Here is a 22,775-nt window from a genome sequence, read left to right on the forward strand (position 1 = left end):
GATCCCCTTTAATATTTCTTGCAGGGCTGGTTTAGTGTTCACAAATTCCTTTATAGTTTTTGTTTGTCCTGGAAACTATCTCTCCTTCTATTCTGAATGACAGCCTTGCTGGATAAAGTATTATTGGCTGTATATTTTTGCCATTTAGCACACTGAATATATCATATCAGTCCTTTCTGGCCTGCCAGGTCTCTGTGCACAGGTCTGCGGCCAGCCTTATGTGTCTACCCTTGTAGGTTAAGGACCTCTTGTCCCGAGCTGCTTTCAGATTTTTCTCTTGATCTTTGAATTTTGCAAGCTTCACTACTATATGTCAAGGTATATTTATTGATTTTGTGTGTGTGTGTGGGGGGGGTTCTCTCTGCATCCTGGACTTAAATGCCCGTTTCCTTCCCCAGATTAGGGAAGTTCTCAGCTATAATTTGTTCAAATAAACCTTCTGCCCCTCTCTTCCTCTCTTCATCTTTTGGAACCCCTGTTATCTGGCTATTACTTCACTTTATGGAATCGTTGAGTTCTCAAAGTCTGCCTTCTGATCCAGTAGTTGTCTTTCTCTCTTTTCAGCTTCCTTATTTTTCATCATTTCATCTTCTATATCACTGACTCTTTCTTCTTCCTCATTTATCTTCACTTTTAGGGCATCCATTTGGGACTGCATCTCAGTGACAGCATTTTTAATTTCAGCCTTTATTTCTACAGTAAGGGATTCTCTAGTGTCTTCTGTGCTTTTTTCAAGCCCAGCTAGTACCTTTATTATCATTATTTTAAATTCTAGTTCAGACATCTTACTTATATCTGTATTGATTAAATCCCTGGCAGTGAATACTAACTCTTATTCCTTCTTTTTGGGTAAATTTCTCCATCTCATCATTTTGTCCAGAAAAGAAGAAAGAGAGAGAAAAGACAACAACAACAACAGAAAAAGAACAAAGCAGAAGAAAACAAAAACAAAACAAGAAAAAAAATCAAACAAGAAACAACACAGAACAAAACAAAAAACTAGATCCTGGGTGTATCTTGGTTTGCTTGTTAAAAGAAACTAGATCCCAAAATAGGAAAGAAAGAGAAACTTATATATATACAAAAATAAATGAAAGGAAACAACAAATAATATATATATACATATATATATATGTGTATATATATGCACAACATATATATAAAAAGTAAAAAAAAAATTGAAAAATAAAATAGATGAAGAAAAAATAAAACTGAAAGACTAAAGAATAAAAAAACCTACTGTTCGGGGTGCCTGGGTGGCACAGTGGTTAAGCGTCTGCCTTCGGCTCAGGGCGTGATCCCGGCGTTACGGGATCGAGCCCCACATCAGGCTCCTCCGCTATGAGCCTGCTTCTTCCTCTCCCACTCCCCCTGCTTGTGTTCCCTCTCTCGCTGACTGTCTCTATCTCTGTCGAATAAATAAATAAAATCTTAAAAAAAAACAAAAAACAAAAACCTACTGTTCTCCCCAAGAGCTGAAGCTTTGCATAGTACTTACCATGATGAGTAAAGGGTGCTAGCCAGTTGTTCTTGCTGGTCTTCTGGGGGAGGGACCTGTTGGGCTGATTTTCAGGTACCCTTGCACTTGTGGAAATAGCCCTCTCTTGCCAGGGGGCCTGGCTCAGTGTAAGCAGCTCCGGATTGCACTAGGTGGCGCTGTTTTGTTCCCTGAAGCCTTTTAGCACGGACAGGCCGAATGAATATGGTGGTGTCCCACTGTCTAGCCCTAGAGCTGAAAGTTCTCAGCCCCTAGTCTTCAGTGAGTCTTCACAGAAAAGTAGTCAACCACTCTTGTTGTCTCCTCGGTTTTTGTCAGACCTGTGTTTACCCAGCCTGTGACTAAGCATTGTTATCTCAGGCACGCTCTGCGTTTCAAGACTCCAAATTTTATAGACTCCTGCGGCACAGACCCATGGTGTTCCTCCTCAGGGAAGGAAGGGGGGCTCTCCCTATGCCTCTGCCCTTGCTGGGCCCTTGCCAGGAGAGTGCTCGGTCGACCCTGTAGCAGTTTGTGGTTTATGGCAACACAGAGCAGAAAGCCAGCACCTAGACTCCATGTTTTCAGCTAGCTTCCTTGCTCCAATGCCTAGGCCACCTCAGGCACCCCCATTCTTCTTATGATGCCAGGGATCCTGAGACCATGCTATCCCACCTGGGTTTCTGCCCCGCTTCACTACCTGAGCACCTTTAAGCCAGGGATGTCTTAGCATAGCAGCCTTCTAGAAGTTCTGATTTTGTATTCCACTGCTTATAATACTTTACAGTAGTCTCCTTAAACTGGTTCCCTTCCCTCCGCCTTATCTTCCGATATATCACCCCGGATTCACGGTTCTACCTTCCAAATAGTAGTCGCTTTTCTATTTGTAGAACTGCAGCATTTCTTTTCTCAGATCTCCAACTGATTTTGCAGGTGTTCAGAATGATAACTATCTAGCTGAATACCAATGATCAGACGAACTTAGGGCCCCCTACTTCTCCAAAATCTTAACTCCTCCTCCATAGTCTCTTATTCTTTTTATTTCTCTGCCACCAGTTGTAATGCCTTCTCTTTCATTTCTGATATTTGTTGAGTCTTCTGATTTTCTTAGTCAAGGTTTGTCACTTTTCTTGATCATTAAAAAAAATTCTTTTTTTTCTATTCTCTATTTCTGTTGTAACTTTTATTATTTCATTCCTTTTGCTATCTTTGGGTTTAGTTTGTTCTTCGTTTTCTAGTTCCTTGAGGTATAAAATTAGGTTGCTGATTTCAGATCTTTTTTAAAGAAGGTGCTTACTGCTACATACTTTCCTCTTAGTACTAGTTTCCTCTCATCCTATACTTTTTGGTATACTGTGATTTCATTTTCATTTGTCTCAACATATTTTCTAATTTCCCTTGTGCTTTCTTCTTTGACCCACGGGTTGTTCAAGAGCGTGTTGTATAACCTGCACATATTTGTGAATTTTCCAGTTTTCCTCTTATTAACAATTTCTAATTTCATACCTTTGTGGTTGGAAGGCACGTCATATAATTTCAACCTTACATTTGTTAGGACTTGTTTTGTGGCCTAACATGTGGTCTATCCTGGAGAATGTTCTGTGTGTGCTTCAGAAGAATGTATTTTGCTGTTACTGTACACAGTGTTCTGTATGTATCTACAGGGTTCAGTGTTCTGTTTTTCAAATCCGCTGTTTCCTTACTGATCTTTGGTCTGGTTGATCTGTACATTATTGACAGTGGGATATTAAAATCTCCTATGATTACTGTGTTACTTTCCATTTCTCCCTTCAATCCTGTCAATGTTTGCTTCATATATTTTGATGCTCTGCTATTAGGTGCAGAGACATTTATAAACTGTTGTATCTTCCTGGTTAACCGACCAGTTTACCATTATACAAGTTCTTTCTCTCTCTCTCTCTTTTTTTTTTTTTTTTAAGATTTTTTATTTATTTGACAGAGAGGGACACAGCGAGAGAGGGAACACAAGCAGGGGGAGTGGGGGAGGGAGAAGCAGGCTTCCTGCTGAGCAGGGAGCCCGATGCGGGGCTCAATCCCAGGACGCTGGGATCATGACCTGAGCCGAAGGCAGATGCTTAACCGACTGAGCCACCCAGGTGCCCCCTTTAACATAATTTTATGGCTACAGTTCTTTCTTATGCTTTTATTGTCTAACTTCTGTACCAGATGTAAAAGTAATTTATGTACCACCATTATAATATTACAGGATTTTGCATTTGTTTATATATTTACCTTTACCAGAGAGTTTTATATTTCAGTATGCTCTTGTGTTGCTGCCTAAAGTCCTTTGGTTTCAATTTGAAAAACTCCCGTTAACAAATCTCCTAAGGCTGGTCTAGTGGTGATGAACTCCCTCAGCTTTTGTTTGTTTGGGGAAATCTTAATTTCTCCTTCATTTTTGAAGGACACTTTGCAGAATATAATAATCTTGGTTGACAGGTTTTTGTTTTAGCACTTTGGAATATGTCATCTCACTCCCTTCTGGCCTTAATGTTTCTGCTGAGGAATCCCCACTGATAATCTGGAGAGCTTCCTTGTAGGTGTTGCATTCCTTGTGTTCTTTTTTTGCTTTTTCTTGCTGCTGTCAACATGCTCTGTCTCTTGACAGTTTGATTACAACATGTCCTGCTGGGGTCCTTTTGGATTTATTCCAGTTGGGAGTTCTTTGAGCTTCTTGAATTTGGATGTCCAATTCCTTCCTCAGATTTGATAAGCTGTCTTTTTCTCACTTCTGTGACTCCTGCAATACATATAATTGGTCCACTTGATGGTGTCCCATAACTCTAAGACTTACTTAACTCTTCTTCATTCTTTTTCTTTTTACTTGATTTGATAATTTTAAGTGACGTATCTTCAAGTTAACTGTTTGACTAAGTCTACTGTTGAACCCCTCTACTAAATTCAATTCAGTTATTGTATTCCTCCAGTTCCAGAATGTCTATTTGGTTGTTTTTTATAATTGCTATCTGTTGATATTCTCATTTTGTTTATGCACATTTTTCTGATTTTAGTTGTTTATCTGTATTCTATTGTAGTGCATTGAGTTCCTACAGGATGATTATTTTTAATTCTTTGCCAGGTAGATAGTTCATAGCTCTCCACCTCTTCAGGGTAGGTTTGTGCAAATTAATTTTGTTCCTTTGTTTGGGCCATGTTTTACTGTTTCTTTGTGTGCCTTGTTATTTTTTGTTATGTTTTCTGCAGCCAAAGAAACAGCCACTTCTCCCAGTCTTTATGGACTGCCTTTGTACAGGGGAAGACTTTCACTAACCAACTGGTGAGAGAATCTGGGGGTCTTTTGAATCTTTTCTGGGGAAGTGTCTTCTCTGGGATTGTTGATATAATTTCCCAGACAGTTTACCAGTTTTTCAGGAGTTTGCAATCTCTTCCTCCCTCTGGTGTTTGTCTGTGGTACTGCAGGTTTCTCTCGTGCTACAACAAGCCATTAAACTCTTTGGTTCTCTGCAGCCTCCTGACCTCCGAAGTATGCCAGTTCTGGCACTGCTTCAAGTCAAGGGAGACTGAAACCAATCCCTAAGGTAGCCCCTTCAAAAGCTGGAGGATTAGATAAACATTCTACTCTTCTTTTCCATCCCCACCCCACCTAGACATTAGCTGTGAGCTGGGTGTTTTCTCCTGAGCTTACCTCTGCCTGCAGCACTATCAGTTCTCTGGTGCTACAAAACGCAGCTGAGGACTCTCTAATGTTCCACAGTCCCCAGGCATTGAAAGTATGCTGGCTCCCCATCAGTGGTGAGAGTCGGGCAAGTGAGACACCAGTCCCTCAGGCAGCCCCCCCAGAGCAGGAACACTGACCATATTCCATTCTTTTCTTTCCCCCTCAAGGGAGAAGCTGTAAACTGGAATGTTCCTTCCCAATCCCATGACACTGAGCCAGCTTAGGGGAAGGGCTACTGTGGTTGATATGAAATGGCTTTTTTTTTTTTTTTAAGATTTTATTTATTTATTTGACAGAGAGAGAGAGACAGCCAGCGAGAGAGGGAACCCAAGCAGGGGGAGTGGGAGAGGAAGAAGCAGGCTCCCAGCGGAGGAGCCTGACGTGGGGCTCGATCCCAGAATGCCGGGATCACACCCTGAGCCAAAGGCAGACGCTTAACAACTGAGCCACCCAGGTGCCCCTGAAATGGCTTTCTTACCCATTTCAATATGGTTATTTTGAACTTTGAGTTTGCCTGGGTATTATAACACCTTAATTGGTTTCTGGAGTTCTCATAAAGGTTCTTTGGGTCATATACCATTGTTAACTCAGTGTTTCCATATGAAAACAAGGACTGGGGCTTCCCATTCTACTGTCTTGCTGGCATCACTCTTGAAGAATTTTAAAAATATTTGTTATTTATTCTGCTTTCCTCTTTTAGTAATGTTACTTATATATTTCATCCATTTCTATACTGGAGTGTTTGCCTCTTTATAACTGATTTGTAGGAGGTATTTCTATACTTCCCATACTAATCCTGTCTGTTTTACAGGTTGCAAATATCTTCCAATTCTCTGGCTGATATTTTTCACTTGTTAATAGTGTTTCTGTTTTGTTGTTGTTTATTCTCAGTTAAATTTTTAAAGAAAATCATCAACTCGACATAGTTTGGGATGTCCGTGAAGGGTGTACATATACATTGTATCCTACCGATGTTTTAAGTCCATTTTAATAAATTTCTAATTCTATTATTCAACATTCATCTCAAGGCAAAACCAAAGTCTCTACCTGTCATGTAAATAAATGATTGTAAATCCTTTCCATGTCCTCCTAGGGACTCTTCTCCTAACTTCTTAGGTATAATTTATATACCACAAAATGTACCTGTTTGAAATGTTCAGTTCAAAGATTTCTAATAAATTACTAAGTTGGACAACCATTACCACTAATGATCCACTTTTAGGACATTTCCATCACCTCAAGATCTTTTGTGCTCATTGGCAGCAAATCCCTGTTCCTACCTTTCGCCCTAGGCAACAACTAATCTACTCTGTCTCTACAGATTTACCTATTACAGACATTATAAAAATGGAGTCATAGAATATACGGTTTTATGTGACTGGCTTCTTTCACTAAGCATAATGTTTCTGAGGCTCACACATGTTGCAACATGAATTAGTAAATTGTTCCTTTCTTAGTGAAGTATAGTATTCTACTGTATAGACACAACATATTTGGTTTATCCATTTGTGAGCTGATGGATGTTTGGGTTGTTTCCACTTTCTGTTTATTATGAATAATGCTGCTGTGAACATCTGCATACAAGCATTCATGTGCTTATTAGCCATTTATATATATTTTTTGATGACGTTTTCCAATCTTTTGCCTTTTTTCAACGGGGTGGTCTTATTACTGAGTTCTTTATATTTGGGTTATTTGTCTTATTATGGAGTTCTTTATATATTCTGGGTAGGAGCCCTTTATCAGATACATAATCTGAAAATATTTTCTCACAGTTTATGACTTGTCTTCTCATTTTTTAAATGGTGGTAACAGACAATACTTATTTGTTTATCCATCCAGTTAAGGTGGTCCTTTGGATCATTTCTGATTTTGAACTATTACAAAATAGAGCAGCTACGATATTTGTATAGAAATATTTATGACTACCTATGTTTTCATTTGTTGTGAGTAAACACTCAAGAATGGAATTGGTGGATCATATGGTAAGTGTATGTTTAACTTCATAATAAACTACCACACTGTTTACCAAAGCGGTGGCATCACTTCACATTCTCACAGCAGATGAGAGATCCAGTGGTTCCATATCTTCTCCAACACATGTTGATGTGAGTGTTTACAATTTTAGTCATTTGAGGGAGTGTACAGTTGGTATCATGTTTGGTTTTTTTCCTTGGTTTTTTAAAATTGTGGTAAAATATATGTAATTGTTATTATTTTAATCATTTGTTCTGGGTAACCATTTAGTGGTATTAAACACATTCACATGCTGTGTACCCATCACCACAAGCTAAACCCAAAGCTTTTCATTAACCTATAGACCCATTAAACAATAACCCCATTCCCTCTAGCCCCTGATAACCTCTATTCTGCCTTCTGTCTCTATTGAGTTTTCCTCTTCTAGGTACTTCATGTAAGTGGAATCATACATGATTTGCCCTTCTGTATCTGGCTTATTTCACTAAGCATGATGTTTTCAAGGTCCATCCATATTCCTGCATACGTAGAAATTTTATTCCTTTTTATGGCTGAAAAATATTCTGTTGTATTTACATCCCATATTTTGTTTATCCCCTCCACGTTTTCTTAATGGGAACTTGGAGTGTTGCCATCTTTTGGCTATTGTGAATAATGCTGCTATGTACAATGGTGTTCAGATATCTGTTCAAGTCCCTGTTTTCAGTTCTTTTGAATATATACCTAGGAGTGGAATTGCTGGGTCTTATGGTAATTCTATGTTTAATTTTTTGAGGAACTGCCAAACTTTTCCACGTGGCTATATCATTTAACATTCCCACCAGCAAGACTATCCTTTCAGGAATCATTTCTATAGTTTGTTACATTCCCACCAACAATGCACAAGGGTTCTACTTTCTTAACTTACTTGCCAACATTTATTATTTTCCATTTTTGCTTGTTTTTTAAATTATAGATCATGCTAATACAGGTGATGTGGTATCCCACTGTGGTTTTGATTTGCATTTCTCTAATAGCTGGTGGTGTTGAACACTGTTTCATGTGCTTACTAGCTGGTAGCATATCACCTTTGGAGACATGTATAAACAACTCTCTTTTTGAATTGAATTTTTTGTTGTTGTTGAGTTACAGTTCTTTCAATATTAATCTCTTATTGGATACATGACTTTCAAAAGTCTTCACTCAGTCAGTAGGCTGTCTTTTTGCTTTGATAGTGTCTTATAATTCATAAAAATTCATAATTTTAGTGAAGTCCAATTTATCTACTTTTCCTTTGTTGCTTGTGCTTACGGTATCATATCCAAAAAAATCACTGCCAAATCAATGTCATGAAGATTTTCTCCAATGTTTTTGTTTAAGAGTTTTATAGTTTACTTTGAAGTTCAGATGCAAAGGATCACATAGGCTGAGAGCAAAGGCCATTTCTGATAGAGCTTTAACTGACAATAGCTTTATAAAAACAAACAACAAGCAAAACACAGGGACAAAAGTCCCTTGTCCCCAGACTCTCTTAGTTAATAATTTGTTAAAAATGAATAGCTCACCAGGGTACCTGGGTGGCTCAGTTGGTTAAGTGTCTGCCTTTGGCTCAGGTCATGATCCTAGAGCCCTGGGATGGAGCCCCGGGCCAGGTTCCCTGCTCTCAGCAGGGCTTCTGCTTCTCCCTCTGCTTCTGCCCCTCCCCCTGCTCTCTCTCTCTCAAATGAATAAATACAATCTTTAAAAAAAAAAATGAATTGCTCACCAAAGAAGACAACTTTGAATTATCCCACAGAGTGAAGAACATTTTGTAATATGATTAATTGCCTTTTAATTTGTCTGAATCTATTTCATTTGTTTAGTCTAGATTTTGGAATACTATGTTTCTTAAAATAAGTCATATGTGCACATCAAGTATCTGCTGCCTTGTAAATACTGTTTGCGTGTGTGAATTTATAAGACACACACACACACACACACACACACACACTCTGAGCTGAGCCCTTCCTTTGTGTTCTCTACTGTATATTTAGGGTTTTTTACTCAATGGGGCACAAGAGACACTGCATGATTTACTGCCCTATAAAAGTTGAAAGAACAGTGATTAAAAAAAGTTTCATAAAACTCACCAATTTGCATGTATAAATAATCTCTCCACACAGAATAGAACCCTACCTATGAACATGCATTTCCAAAGAATTATAAAATTTTTCTCTCATAACCAGACTGATACATTTTGAAACTTGAGAAGGGGGATGTTTAGTTTAACACCTACCGCCTTTGAGTGTTAAATCCATTCAGATGATTCTCTCGGAGTTCAGACACTAATGATAAAACCATCTGTAAAACAAAATCAGTTGCAGGTTAACTCATACTGCAAAACAGGATTACATCAGTTCTGTTTTTCTTGGTGTGAGTGATATTTCCGTTGAGATTCCCTCCCCGCCTCTCCCCTCCCCGTCCTCTCCTTGTTTCACTTTGTCAAAATGAAAAGAAAGTAGTGCCAAGTCACATTTACTAATAACTTGGATTTTATTTTTAATGTCTGTTTTTCCACATTCCAATTTAAGCAAATGAACAATAGACAGATCACTAATTTCCTAAGAAAACCAAACCTGTTAAAAATAAAGCCACATTAAAGTTAGCTTACTTTTTTCTTTCCTAATATAGTTCTAGTTTATTTTTTTAATGCTATTTATGTATAAAGTTTCCAAAAGACCAGAACAGTTAACAAACATTAAAAATCTCATAACAGTATTTAGAAGATCATAAATTAAAATTTCTTGAACTTGGCCAAAATTCAAGGCAGAAGAAAACAAAGCTTTAATACTGAGATGTGAATATATAATACTATTTACAACATTGTTACTGAATTTTTTGCTTTAACATAAAATTCCTATCAGGTTATTTTAAATACAAAATTCATCCAACAGTAAAAGGGTGTGTTTACACTGGTTAAGGAAATCTCTTCTACCAAAAATTTTTGAGAGAATAAATGAGATCTGTTAAAAGACGAGAGGGGTTGGTTGATTTAGAATAACCTCTGCTGGTTTCCTTCTTTTTTCTCATAATCTGCCGCCTCACATTTCTTCCTTACATGGTTGTAAGTCCACCCAAGGTAAGAAGAGATAAACAGAGGAAAGTTAAACATCTCTCCTGGAAGAGTGAGATATTTCCATTTACCCTTTTTGCCAATGGTACATTAAGCAACAAAAATTTCAATACTACTAAATTAAAAATACTCACATTTTTAAGCAAACCAGGACAGTAATCTGCAGGCACATATCCAAGACCTTGAGTAAAAAGACCAACTTCTTTTCTATCAAATCTGAATCCCGAAAGTATATGAGATAACAACCCCTTAAAAACATAAACAGATAAGTTATTTAAAGTGAGTGCAAGTGCCTATTATGTATAGTGCCTAGAGTCTAGGTCACCTGTAAATGCACTCATCTCTGTGAAATGAGTAATCTTAATTTGTCCAAATACTCAGTTCACGTGGATTCATGGTATAAAAACAGGTCAATTTAAACAACTGTTAACAGTGAAGCAAAAATATATAATGAGTGAACAGGGCTTTAACCATATTAAGAATGTCATCATGGGACACCTTGGTGGCTCAGTCAGTTAAGTGTCTGCCTTTGGCTCAGGTCATGATCCTGGGGCCCCGAGATTAAGTCCCACATCAGGCTCCTTGCTCAGCAGGCTCTGCCTGCCTCTCCCCCTGCCTGTGCGTGCGCTCTGACAAATAAATAAAATCTTAAATAAAAAAACAAAACAAAACAAAAGAATGTGATCTTTACTGTTTTTAAACTCAGCAAAATATGTTTTATCATAGTAGCTATAATAATTTAACACATGACAAGGAATACGCCACAAATTACTAGGGAAAGATGATGTAATAGATGGTGTTACGGGAATGTGAAAACTAGATTCATACTTTATGTTATTCATCAAAATATACTTGAATTTAATGTAAAGTTCAACATCAATGTAAAGAGATCAATGTAAAAATGATATAATAAGAAGAGCACATAAGTACTTTTCAGGTGTCTGAATGGGGAAGAATTTTGTAAACTGAAAATCAAGAGAGCAAATCATTGGTTGTTCTAAATAGAAATAAAACCTTGTGCTTTCAGAAAATAATATAAGCACAATCTAGGAAGGATATTAATAACAAATAACAGATCATAAATAATTAAACTGATGTGCAAAATATCATATGACAAACACTAAGAACATAAAAAATGAGTATGAACAGATAATTCATGAGAGAAAATGCACAAGAAACACCAATAAATATTCAATCTCATAAACTCAAAGGGTAAACTTAAACATCAACATACCCTTTTTCACTTGAATTAAGGATTTTTACAGACCTAAACGTTAAATGCTATGGGGTTCTCTGAAACAGGTACTCTGTGTGAGCTATTAAAATATAAATGGGCATCCACACATTCTGCCGCTGTGAGCCCACTGAGGCACCCTCAGAGGGTGTGGGTGGGTGTAACCCACGGCACTACCCACCCCAAGTTTGGACTACCAGGGCTAGGTCTGCCCACGGGTTTATAACCTGAACAAAGGTGTATTATAGGTTAGTAGAGGCCTGCCTTATAGAGAGCAACCTGAAAATACATATTAAAGGTTTTTAAAAGCATTCAGAACTTTTAATGTATCTGGCACGTGTTTAAGGAAATAAATCCAAATATGATGATGGGGATTATACTCAAAGATGTTCACTACAATGTTATTTCTCACAGTGAAAAATGTCTAACAGCAGGAACTGATTAATTTATAATACCCTCATACAGTGGCTCATTGTAAACCATTAAAATGTTTATAAACAATTTATGAGAGCATTTTAAATAGTTATATCACAATGTTAATGAAGAAAGGAAGATGCAAATTTTAATACACAGAAACAATCTCATCAGTATCAAAATAATCCATACGTAGAAATGACAAAATAATGGAAGAAACTATCACCGAATGTAAAAGTCTCTGGGGTGGTACTGTTATGGGTGTATGTATTTTCTCTACTTCAGATTTTCCAGTTTCCTATGTGTGTATGTGTGCTACTATTATAATCAGAAAAAAATTTACTTTTTGAAAAAGTGTATTTGAAAACATTTTATTTTTTCAAAAGCAGCTTTATTGAGATATAATTCATATACTATAAAATTTACTCTTTAAAGTGTACAACCCCATGGTTTTTAGTATATTCACAGGGAAGGAGCCATTTTATTCTTTTTTAAGTCCTGTACTGAATTCTGCAAGTAACGTTATGAGATAAAATAAACTCACGTATGTGCATCTAAATGTATGAGTCCATACACAAACACTTGGAGGACCATCGAATCTAGGGAAGAGGCTATATTACCTCAGTCAAGGGTAGGCCCCACCAGACCAGGACAACAAACTCACCAATAACGCCCAGGTCTATGGCTTCATCTCAATTTTATCATGCACTATTTCACATATTCAAAAAGATATAAAATAATATGACAAATTTCACCCATCATCACATTTAACAAGCATTAGAAACACCAAGGAAGCCTTCTGTGCCATCTCTCCCTTCCCCCACCAGTTCTACAGCCATCCTTCCTCCCAGGGAGGACTCTACCCTGGATCTGGTGTGCACCCTTTCTTGGTACTTTCACGGTACTTTCTCCCTGTGAGCTCAGACTTGCCTCGTGATCCTCGAAACAGGACTCCAGGCAACACTACTAAGTCATGCAGTTTGAAAACTGCTGTCCCTGCATGCGATCCCATTTACTACTTTCAAAATGGAAAAATTCATAGCAAGTTAACAACGTAGCTTTGAAACATTACTAACTACTAAGCAAAAGATATTGATGATTTTTTAAAAACCCAGCGACATGTATCATATGACTACAAAAATAAGTCACTGAGGAGGGAGAAAAACAGATTTATAGAGTTAAAGTAAACTTTTTGTAAGGTATAAAATACTTAAGAGGCTCCTTACTACAGTGAAGAAGAAAAGGCTGGATGGCAGCCATTTGCATATTATTTGCCTTTTTTTTCCCTCTTTTAGTTCAAAGCTGTCCTTTATAAATACAGAAAGCAAACAGGAGCTGAGGACAGCCCAGTTGGTTTCAAACACCAAGTGCAATCTGGGTGAGAGGAAGCAGTCATGGTCAGGCTGGCAAAGCCAGGGGAGGCAAATTACACCCAGTGTGCCATCCTTTGCGGAGCGGTGTTTACTGGCAATTTCTGTGTAGTTCACCCCAGCAGGAAGCCTAACTCGTGTAAGTGGCGAGTGGGGCCTGACCATGCAGGTGCCCTAGTGAAGAAAAGGCCAGCCAGGCCTGGCCAGCATATGCCACATCCATGTGGACGCACCCACACCAGACCAGACATGGAGAGGGAGGAAGCTGGGCTTGATTTGGAAACGAGGCTCGGCCAAAGACTCGGAATCAGGGCAGTCTGGATTTTCCATGGTGGAGGTCAGCTAGATGGAGGGAGGGCAGTACTGGAAGTGCTTAACTTTCTGCCATCAGACTTTCAGCATTCTATTTAACAAACATGAGGAACTGTTCTGAGGACATGCTAATAAGTAAATAACAACTCACAGTTTATGGTGCGAGTACTATTACTAAATCTGTGTTGGAGATGAGGAAACTAAGACACACTTAGCTTAAATAATGTGCCCAAGGCTGGTTACTTACTTTATAGCCAAATTTTTTAAGGAACTTCCCTGTAACCACTCTCCACAGATGGATGGAATCATTTTTTAACAAAACAATGCAAATATGATTGGTCCTCAGCTTATAACCCTTTATGGCTCTCAATTACTGTCCCAGTGAAGCCTAAACTTCTTCCCAAAGCTAAGCGCCCACCTAGGGCTGACTTTCCCTCACTGGCTTGTTTGGAGCCACATAGGACTACGGGCTCTTTGGCCCCTCAGGACTTTAGGATGTTCTAGTCCCTCTGCCATGAGGGTTTCTTCAGACCTGGTTAAATGTCACTTCTTGAGGGAATTCTAACAATTAAGACAACTAAAATTTACAGAGTGCTTTCCATGTGTGAAATACTATGCTAAGTTCTCTAAGTACTGTATCTCACTTAAAATCCCATAAATCGGGGCGCCTGGGTGGCTCAGTCATTAAGCATCTGCCTTCGGCTCAGGGCGTGATCCCAGCATCCTGGGATCGAGCCCTGCATCGGGCTCCCAGCTTCTTCCTCTTCCACTCCCCCTGCTTGTGTTCCCTCTCTCACTGGCTGTCTCTCTCTGTGTGTCAAATAAATAAAATCTTTAAAAATAAATAAAAATTCCATAAATCAAATTTTTAATAAAATTCAATTAATCAAGTTTCAATTAAGCCACCTATAAACAGGTGGCTACTGTCATTATAATTCACATGATTGACCTTTAAAAAATTAAAGCATAAAATACTACAAGCTTGGTTGGTATAAAAAGTAATACAGTGTATGTACAATAGAAGGGAACCAATTTCAACAGTTAGGGATCAGATAAGATTGTAGATCTTAAGAAAACCATGCCAAGCCTTTCCCCTATAAATCCAGTGCCTTCCAGAAGCACTCACATCCTGGGCCTTGGACCAATGCATGGAGGCTGGCTTCCTAAAAGTTCATGAGTTACTTTGGTAGCTGAGCCAGTGAAAGTTAAAAGAAAAGAAAAGAAGAGAAGGGAAGGAAGGAAAGAAAGAAAGGGAAAGAAAAAGAAAAGAAAGGAAAAGAAGAAAAGAAAAAAAAATCTAGGACATTCAATAGATTCAGAGGGTGCGACTAGGGATTGTAAACAATTCCTGAGTATTGTTTAAAACAGCCATAAACAGTTCCCTAGATAGCATTCACAATGGCCGCATTAGAAAGCTGACTATAACATTTAAGGTCTTGGAAAAATGAAAACAACTTAATTGGCAGACCTGTCCTGGCCTAAATTCCTAAAATGATATGGTTAGAAGCTGATTTTTTAAAAATCAAATGCTATAAATATTAGTTCTCACCCCACCTCCTAGCTGTTTAAAAAACAAAAACAACAAAAACCCCATCCTACATTACTCAGTGTTGGCAAGGATGTGGTGAGAGGGGCACTCTGTCCCTGTTGGGAGCACAAATTTGTAAAGCCTTTCTGGGAAGTCATTTGATGATATGTAGCCAAAGCATTACAGTTCATATCCTTTTACTCAGTAATTTAATTTCCAAGAATATATCTTAATGAAAGTTCTAGGTTCATAGCAGCATTACTTACAACAGTGAAAAACTAGAAGCAACTCAAGTACCCCACACAACACTGGATTGGCTGAATTCATCATAGTTTATGCAACAGTGTGAATTATGTTGAAAAAGATATTTAATGACATAGGAAAAGACTATGTAACATTAATTTTAGTTAATGTTTAAGTTAATTTTTAGTTTAATGTGATTTTAATTTTGTATGGAAAAACAACGCTGAGAAGAAATATACCAAATGGCACAGATTTTTTTTTTTCTAGCAGTGATTTAAAATTTCTTCTTTCAACTACCTCTATTTCCAAAGTTTCCACAATTACCAAAGCTGGTTACTTACTCTATGGCCAAAACTTGTAGGAAACCTCCCTATATTCACTCTACACGAGGCAGCTGGAATAGTTTTTTATTATAACAATGCAAATCTGATTGGTCCTCAGCATAAGACCCTTTATGGCTTACTTTTTATCACAGAACATGTTTTGTAAAACAAAATTACATGCTTTAACTTATGTCTGTTTTTTCCCCATAATTCCCTAGTAAGAATTGCTACAGAGGGCCACGAGACATTTATCCCTGGTAAAATAAGCATACATCCTAAGAAACAGCATACTAAGGCCTGGCTATGGTTACATAACTTCAGAACGGACACCTCAAACTTTAGACCCTTTAAATCTCTCTTTTAAAGTAAACTTAAACATTGATAAGCACTTCTCCTTCCTAAAAAAATTTTTTTACTGCCACCTAGTGGCTAACAGTCTAAACAGAAAACCATTAAAGATTCTGTGGGCATCTGGCCCTTGGACAAAAAATTCATTCCTAGCGTCATATGATAATTGATTATTTTGTAAATGCTGACACAGCAATCTTGGAAATCCTCTATTTCGATCCTCTCATTTTTTTAATGAGCTGATGAAGAACTGGGTTTCTGAATACAGGAATCAGTATCCACAAAAAGGATGTGCATGTAAACACACAGGTTCTGACTAGAAGGGTATAAAGAAAACATGCACATACATCCCCCTGACTTGTGATCTAAAATCCTTCGAGGGTGGAAGGTGTAGGAACAAACACAGCGGTGTACAAAATATCTGAAGCCCAATTTGGATTCATGCAGGAGTTTTAAGAACTCTGCTCATGTTTGAAAAGCCATTTTAAAACTGCTTATACCATGAAGGTGAAGTTTCATAAGGAGAGAAGTTTTAAATAAATCAGAGGAAAATCCACTGCCCTTGTTTTCAGGTGTTCTTTTCTGTCCTCACCTCACTGTATCCGCTCCATCTTGTAACAGGCAGCACATTCACAGGCGGGTTAGGAAAGTTGGAGCAATGAGGCTGTGGTTTGGCACAGGGTTGGGTTGTGGAAGAAGGACTGTGGTTTCTGCTCAGGCTAGGAGAGCCAAACTGTGGTCAATCTTCTTGAACTGAGACAGAGCACATATTTCATGGTTCTCCAAACAATTTCTTCATCTGATCGTTAAAGTCTTTTAGAATTTCCATCACTTTGGTCTCTACTGCATCTAGCTTTTTATACATAATATAAATAAAAACTGTTTGTAAACAAGGACCCCTTATTCATTCAACAAACACACTAAATGTGATCTATATTCAAGCCATTCTACTAAGAAATTGGGGTAAGAAGCCGCCCCAGCCCAAGGAAGGGAGATTGAGATGGAAACAGCCATAATATAAGACAGAATGCAGGGAGTGCTACAACGAGGGGGTAAGACAATCACTGTGGGAACAGAGGAAATAATGATTAATTCCAACTGCAGGGTTTAAGAATGCTCCCAAAGATGATGACTTCTGAGCTGATTCTGACAGTTGGGTATGGACAGAAAGAGTGAGGGGAAGGAGGCAGGGAAAGAGAGAAAGAGAGGCTGTGTGATAGGATAGGCAGAGAAAACCACTAGGGAAGGAGCAGAAAGAAGCGGAGGGAAAGGGGCCATGGTAGGCAGGGCAGACACCCAGGAAATGCTCCTGTCACTACTCCTGCTCCCAGACTTTGCTGGATGCCTAAGCACAGCCCCTCCACCCCATCCCCCACCCCTGCCACAGGGGGCTTCAGCCCACCTCGTCAAACTTCCCCTGGTCTTTCTCTTTGATCCCTGCAATTTGGAGGCATCAGACTCCCTGCTGGTCACCACATTCCCCCCTCCCTACCATTTCTTTCTCCTAAGAAAACCCACAACATCCAAAAATTTCTAGCTGCCAAAATTACACGTCTTTCAAAATCCATCTTTCTCCAAGACTCCTGATCCAGTTCCTGACAGGATGAGATCAGATTCTCCTGAAATTTCCATGGCATCCTATCTGTATTTCTTTGACAGCTCCTACCAAGTTCTGCCTCGCACTACAGTTATCCTTTTCCTCTTCTACTCATTAGCCCGCAGGCTCCCCAAGAAAAGGATGGTCTTACTATCTTTACACTCCCTAGAGCAATTGTTAACTAGCCCTCTGCTTTGCATACACTAGGCTTTTAATAAACACTAGCTGAATAAAAATAAATGGAATGCAGTGCTCATTTATAGTTAATGAACAATATAATTACCGCAGGATTCCTCTGTGACCTTGTTACAGTATAAAGTGATAAATTTTCTTTTTCACAATTTGCTTTCCTAAGTTTCAGCCCATAAAATACCCACCAAATAGTGGAAAAAACATGACACTGCTTATGTGCTTTTACTTCAAAGGGGTTTACTTGGTAACACCAATGTGAATGTAGTTTCACTGAATAATATGCTGCTTTGGTGCTACTAGGCTTGTGACAATCTAAGAGTACCACAGTATGAGAGCACCCAGAAGGGGCCGGAGAAGCAGCTGCAAGGGCCATCTTTGCTGAAAGGGGCGCCAGAAAATCACAAATCTGTCCTGACTATCCTAAAATAAAAACTGTAATGCATAGCTCCACATTTTAAAAACTTTTTTCCTGCAAACCTGAATGGCAAAACAAAGCTTTTGCTAATTCAACACAATTTATTCAATTATTTTTGACCAAAAATTTAATCCTCGAGGTATAGCACAACATGTTTAATCTTCTCTTCTCTCAAGCTTCTATAAAAGCATCTGGTCTATTCAGTTGTTGGCCAATAGAACTGATGCCATTTTGAATACTTGGCAGGTCTGTTTACCATATAAAATACCTGTGCCCAAATACTGAATTAGTCACTTCTTTTTTTATATTCTATGGCATTTATATAAACATCTAGTAAAACATTTGTTATTATCCTGTTTGTTATACTTAATGTTAAAATTTCCAATTAATTAAATCCCTGCAAGTGATTCATATTTTCCTAAATCAGATACCATAGTGAAAACTGCCTAATTTTCTTAATAACACAATCTGAAATCATTTCCTCTGACCACAAACACAATCCAGAATCTAGACCAACATATAAGCGCCACCTAAATATATTACTTCACTGAAAAAGAAGAAAAGTTGTCCTCTATAGAGTAAAATGGACCAGCAGTGCTCTGCGTATCTCACTACATGACAAAACAACAAAGAAGATAAATGTTACAAAACTTTAAGACATATATTAAAGACCTGCCTAAATGGAGAGAAATACTATGGCCTCGGCAAGAAAAATTCAGTGTCATAAAGATGTGAATCTTCTGTCACAGACACTCAATGTACTACCATTGATAATCCTAAATAGGTTTTTTTGGTGGGACTTCAGAAGCTTTTCTAAAACTTACATAGAAAAGCAAGCATGGCACACGTTGAGGAAAAGAATAAAATTATAGAGATAAACACACAGCATGACCACTTCTCTGAAGTTCAAAAGCAGGCACACTAAACAAGGTGCTGGTCAGGGTTACATACACAAGGGGCAGAACCACAAATTCTGCAAATTACTTCTGGATGAAGGTTCTAAGAGACAAAGTGGGATAAAACGAATTAAATATTTTACACTATCACAATTATTCCGTGCCTGTTAGTCTGAAGCACCCATAATACTGAGATTTCTCAGGAAAAAAATATCATTACAGTGATGTAGTTTCACTGTTAACTCTTCTAAAATTTGAAATCCTTAATATCTAAAATTATAAGGAAGACTATTTTCATGTTATAATACATACCCATTGCTCTTCATAAAACTATAAAAGAACTAAGATATAAATTGCTTGAAAAGTTATTTAGAATTCTGTAAATTAAAAACATTTTCTAAGTTTCAATAGTATTTTTTGTTATTTTTATAAACTAAGAATTAAAAAATATTTCAAAATGTAACTGGCACATGTAATTGGCATACCACCAGGTACTAGAATAATCTGCAATCCAAATCAAGAAGAAATGAGCCCTAAATTAAAGATATGGTTTTATTTCTAGAATGTTCCTTCTAAAAATCAGACATGTTTAATTTAAAATCATTTTGAGAAAAAAAACCCCTCATTTTCATTGCAAATATTTGTGATCATGCATACTTTAGCAAAGTGGTAATGGACTTTTTACGGGATGAAAACAGCCTAAGCTTAGAACTTACACGTTATTTCCTTCAACACAAAACAGCAGTCTAAATAAATTAACCTAAATAATGCCAATTCCCAATCTGGAACCCGACAATTTGTTTTCAACAGTCTTGCTTATTAGTCTTATTTGGGCATGGCAGGTTCAGTCTAATAGATCTGCAATTACCACAGTTCCTTTTATTTCAATTCAATATCGAAACTGCTAAATGATTTATAAAAGAATCAGTATCTACTCAAGCCGAAGTGGACAAAGTTTAATTCAATGAGCAATTTACTACAGAAGGTAAACCAACCATATAAAACATGTGTTGAGAAACACCTTTCCCTATTACGTGGGGAAGCATGGTTCAAGAAACTAGGACGCAATATTCAATAATTAATCAATGATTATTTTGCCGTTTTCATAAACCACACACTGTGAGGTTTAAAAGTTCAAATATGATGGCAAATCAGGGAAGAGGCCAGAGTATAATTGCTTTCTTCCTCAGAAAACTTGAAATCCTATAATTTAAAACAAATGGATTTATTACTCAGCACTCTTTTAAGTAAAGGTCAGTGCTGAGAAACTATGTATCGATCAAGTCCTCCAGGAGGCTGCTGAAATACCCTTAAGATGAGTACGTTTTTCTCAGTCTCTGCACTACTGACGCTTTGGGCCTGATAATTGTTGTGTGGGGCTGTCCTGTGCATTCCTGGCCTCTACCGACTACATGCCAAGAGCAACCCCCCTCCAAGTTATAACAACCAAAAATCTCTTCAGACACTGCCAAATCCCCTCAAGGGCAAAACAGTCCCAGCTAAGAAGCTCTGGTTTAAACACACATCTGCTTTTTAAAATTAGTTTGGATTATAGTTTGTGCATATTCCCGCTGTTTCTGTTATAAAAATAAGTACTAGCAATATAAAAAAGACTTTGTAATTGATATGGAAATAACTACAGTAGAATTATGTGAAGAAAGTAACTTACAGAATAATACATGAGCATTATTCCCTTTATATGAAAAGAAACACAAAAAAATTAACCTGTTTTCACATACAAATGCAAAGACTAGAAGGATCTATAGATCTTCCACAACTTATGATAGGGTTATGTCCCAATAAGCATATCATAAGCTGTAAATATCATAAGTTGAAAGTGCATTTAATACCCCTAACCTACCCAACACCATAGCTTAGCCAGGGCTATATTAACCATGTTCGGAACACTTAAACATGAGCCTGTAGTGGGGCAAAATCACCTAACTCAAAGCCTGTTTTATAACAAAGAATGGATGACCTCTTGTAATTTATGGAATGCTGCCCGGAAAGTGAGCAACGGAACGGCTGTGTGGGTCCAGAACGGTTGTCAGTGCTATGGGTCTTCCACCGTCCCGCCCGCTGGCTGACGGGAGCCGTGACTGCTCAGCATCGAGTCAGAGGGTCGTACCACATGTTGTTAGCCTGGGAAAAGATCAAAACGCAAAACTCGAAGTATGGTTTCTACTTTCGTATCACCGTAAAGTCAAAAAATTGTCAGCTGAACCATCAAAACTCGGGGACTATCTGCACAGTCTGCTGATACCAGAGATTATTTCTGTGGAGGCCTATGGTGTTGGGAGAAGGCTCCTATGTTTGGATTATTTGATTTTTTTTGTCTGTGAGACTAGATTGATGTATTATTTGTGTAATTTAAAAAATAAAGAAAAAGGTTGTGGATTTTAAAATTAAACAGACTTTGATTCTAGCTATATGATCTTGGGGTGATTTTTTTTAAACTGTGTCAGGCTTCCCCAGTTTCCATTTCTATAAAATACGGGTGATAAAACTGATTATATATGTTTGTTACAAAATTAAGTGAGGCACACGCATGGGAGTGTTGGTTCATAGAACATCCCTGATCATCGGTAGCTGCTCCATCAATCTCAGTTTGAGTAGGGAGGGAACAGAGCAGACAGCCAAGTAACCCTGCTCCTGGGTTTGGGTAACTGTAGCCTTCTCTCTCTTCATTATCACGGTCAAGGTCCACCTCCTGCCCTCTAAATCATCACAATGCCCTGTCTTGCGTGCATCTATCTGACAGTGGGCCTACCACCTCTACACTTACCATCTCATGATCTGATAAGAAATGGATTAAGAAACCAAGGAAGAGCCAGTGAAAACAGGGTAATCTACCTCAGTGTTTTTCCTGCTGTGATGTGGAGACATACACCTCAGTCAGAATCATCTAGGTTCTCATTACCGTGCAGACATTCCACTGAATTAAAACCTCTGGGTATGGAGATTTTCCACCAGGACCATCACCCACTTTGCTGCACTGTGAAGTTTAAGCTTCGCCACCCTACCTCCTGTCCATAGCCCGAACACTATGTATATTTATTTATTTCCCATGCACTGGGGAATAAATCAAGACAACAGAGAGAAGCCCAGGTCATCCTATCACTTCCCTACCTTTGCTGGAGTTAATCCTTCTCTGGTCCAAAATCTACTATAACAACGATCCAAACAAGCTTTAGACCATCCTGAGTAGCTGTAGCAAGATTACTTGAGGAGATGAATGAGAATACTTTGGAGTGGAAACATCCTAGGACTTGGGAGTCAGACATACTTAGGTTCAACTGGCAATTCTTGCTCAGTGGAAAATATCACTTACTGTCACTAAGCTTCAGTTTCTAAATTATCTCTGAAATGGAGAAAATAGTACCTCTCAAGGTCAGGAGGACTGAAAGAAACCTTGTATGAAAATCACTCGGGTAGAGATCTGGCTCATAGTAGGTGCTAAATAAATGTTAATTCTCATGGTTCAGTGCCAGGGTTGACCCAATTTCTTTGAGACAAGCCCAATATCTAGAAGTTACCCTTATTGGGAAGAGAGAGAGAGGTCTTTGGTGCATTCTGTCTCATAATTTGTTTGCCTACAGATCAAACGTTAACAATTGCTTATATCAAACTTAAATATTTGCAATGCCCCCAAATTAGG

At 38.1% G+C, this 22,775-nt stretch overlaps 1 protein-coding gene across 14 annotated transcripts in view; it reads right to left on the bottom strand.

Annotated features, from left to right (window-relative positions):
• FANCC (FA complementation group C) overlaps positions 1 to 22,775 on the bottom strand; it is a 267,899-nt gene that overhangs the window by 82,027 nt on the left and 163,097 nt on the right. For all 14 annotated transcript variants that reach the window (XM_048218345.2, XM_057305597.1, XM_048218344.2 and 11 more), the window contains 2 exons: positions 10,380 to 10,493; positions 9,409 to 9,473 (listed from right to left, as the gene is read on the bottom strand). In XM_048218345.2, coding sequence (XP_048074302.1) covers positions 9,409 to 9,473; positions 10,380 to 10,493 — 179 coding nt within the window. The remainder of the gene's footprint in view (positions 1 to 9,408; positions 9,474 to 10,379; positions 10,494 to 22,775) is intronic.

The sequence above is a fragment of the Ursus arctos genome, unplaced genomic scaffold, assembly GCF_023065955.2.
Source record: "Ursus arctos isolate Adak ecotype North America unplaced genomic scaffold, UrsArc2.0 scaffold_33, whole genome shotgun sequence".
Taxonomy (NCBI): Eukaryota; Metazoa; Chordata; class Mammalia; order Carnivora; family Ursidae; genus Ursus; species Ursus arctos.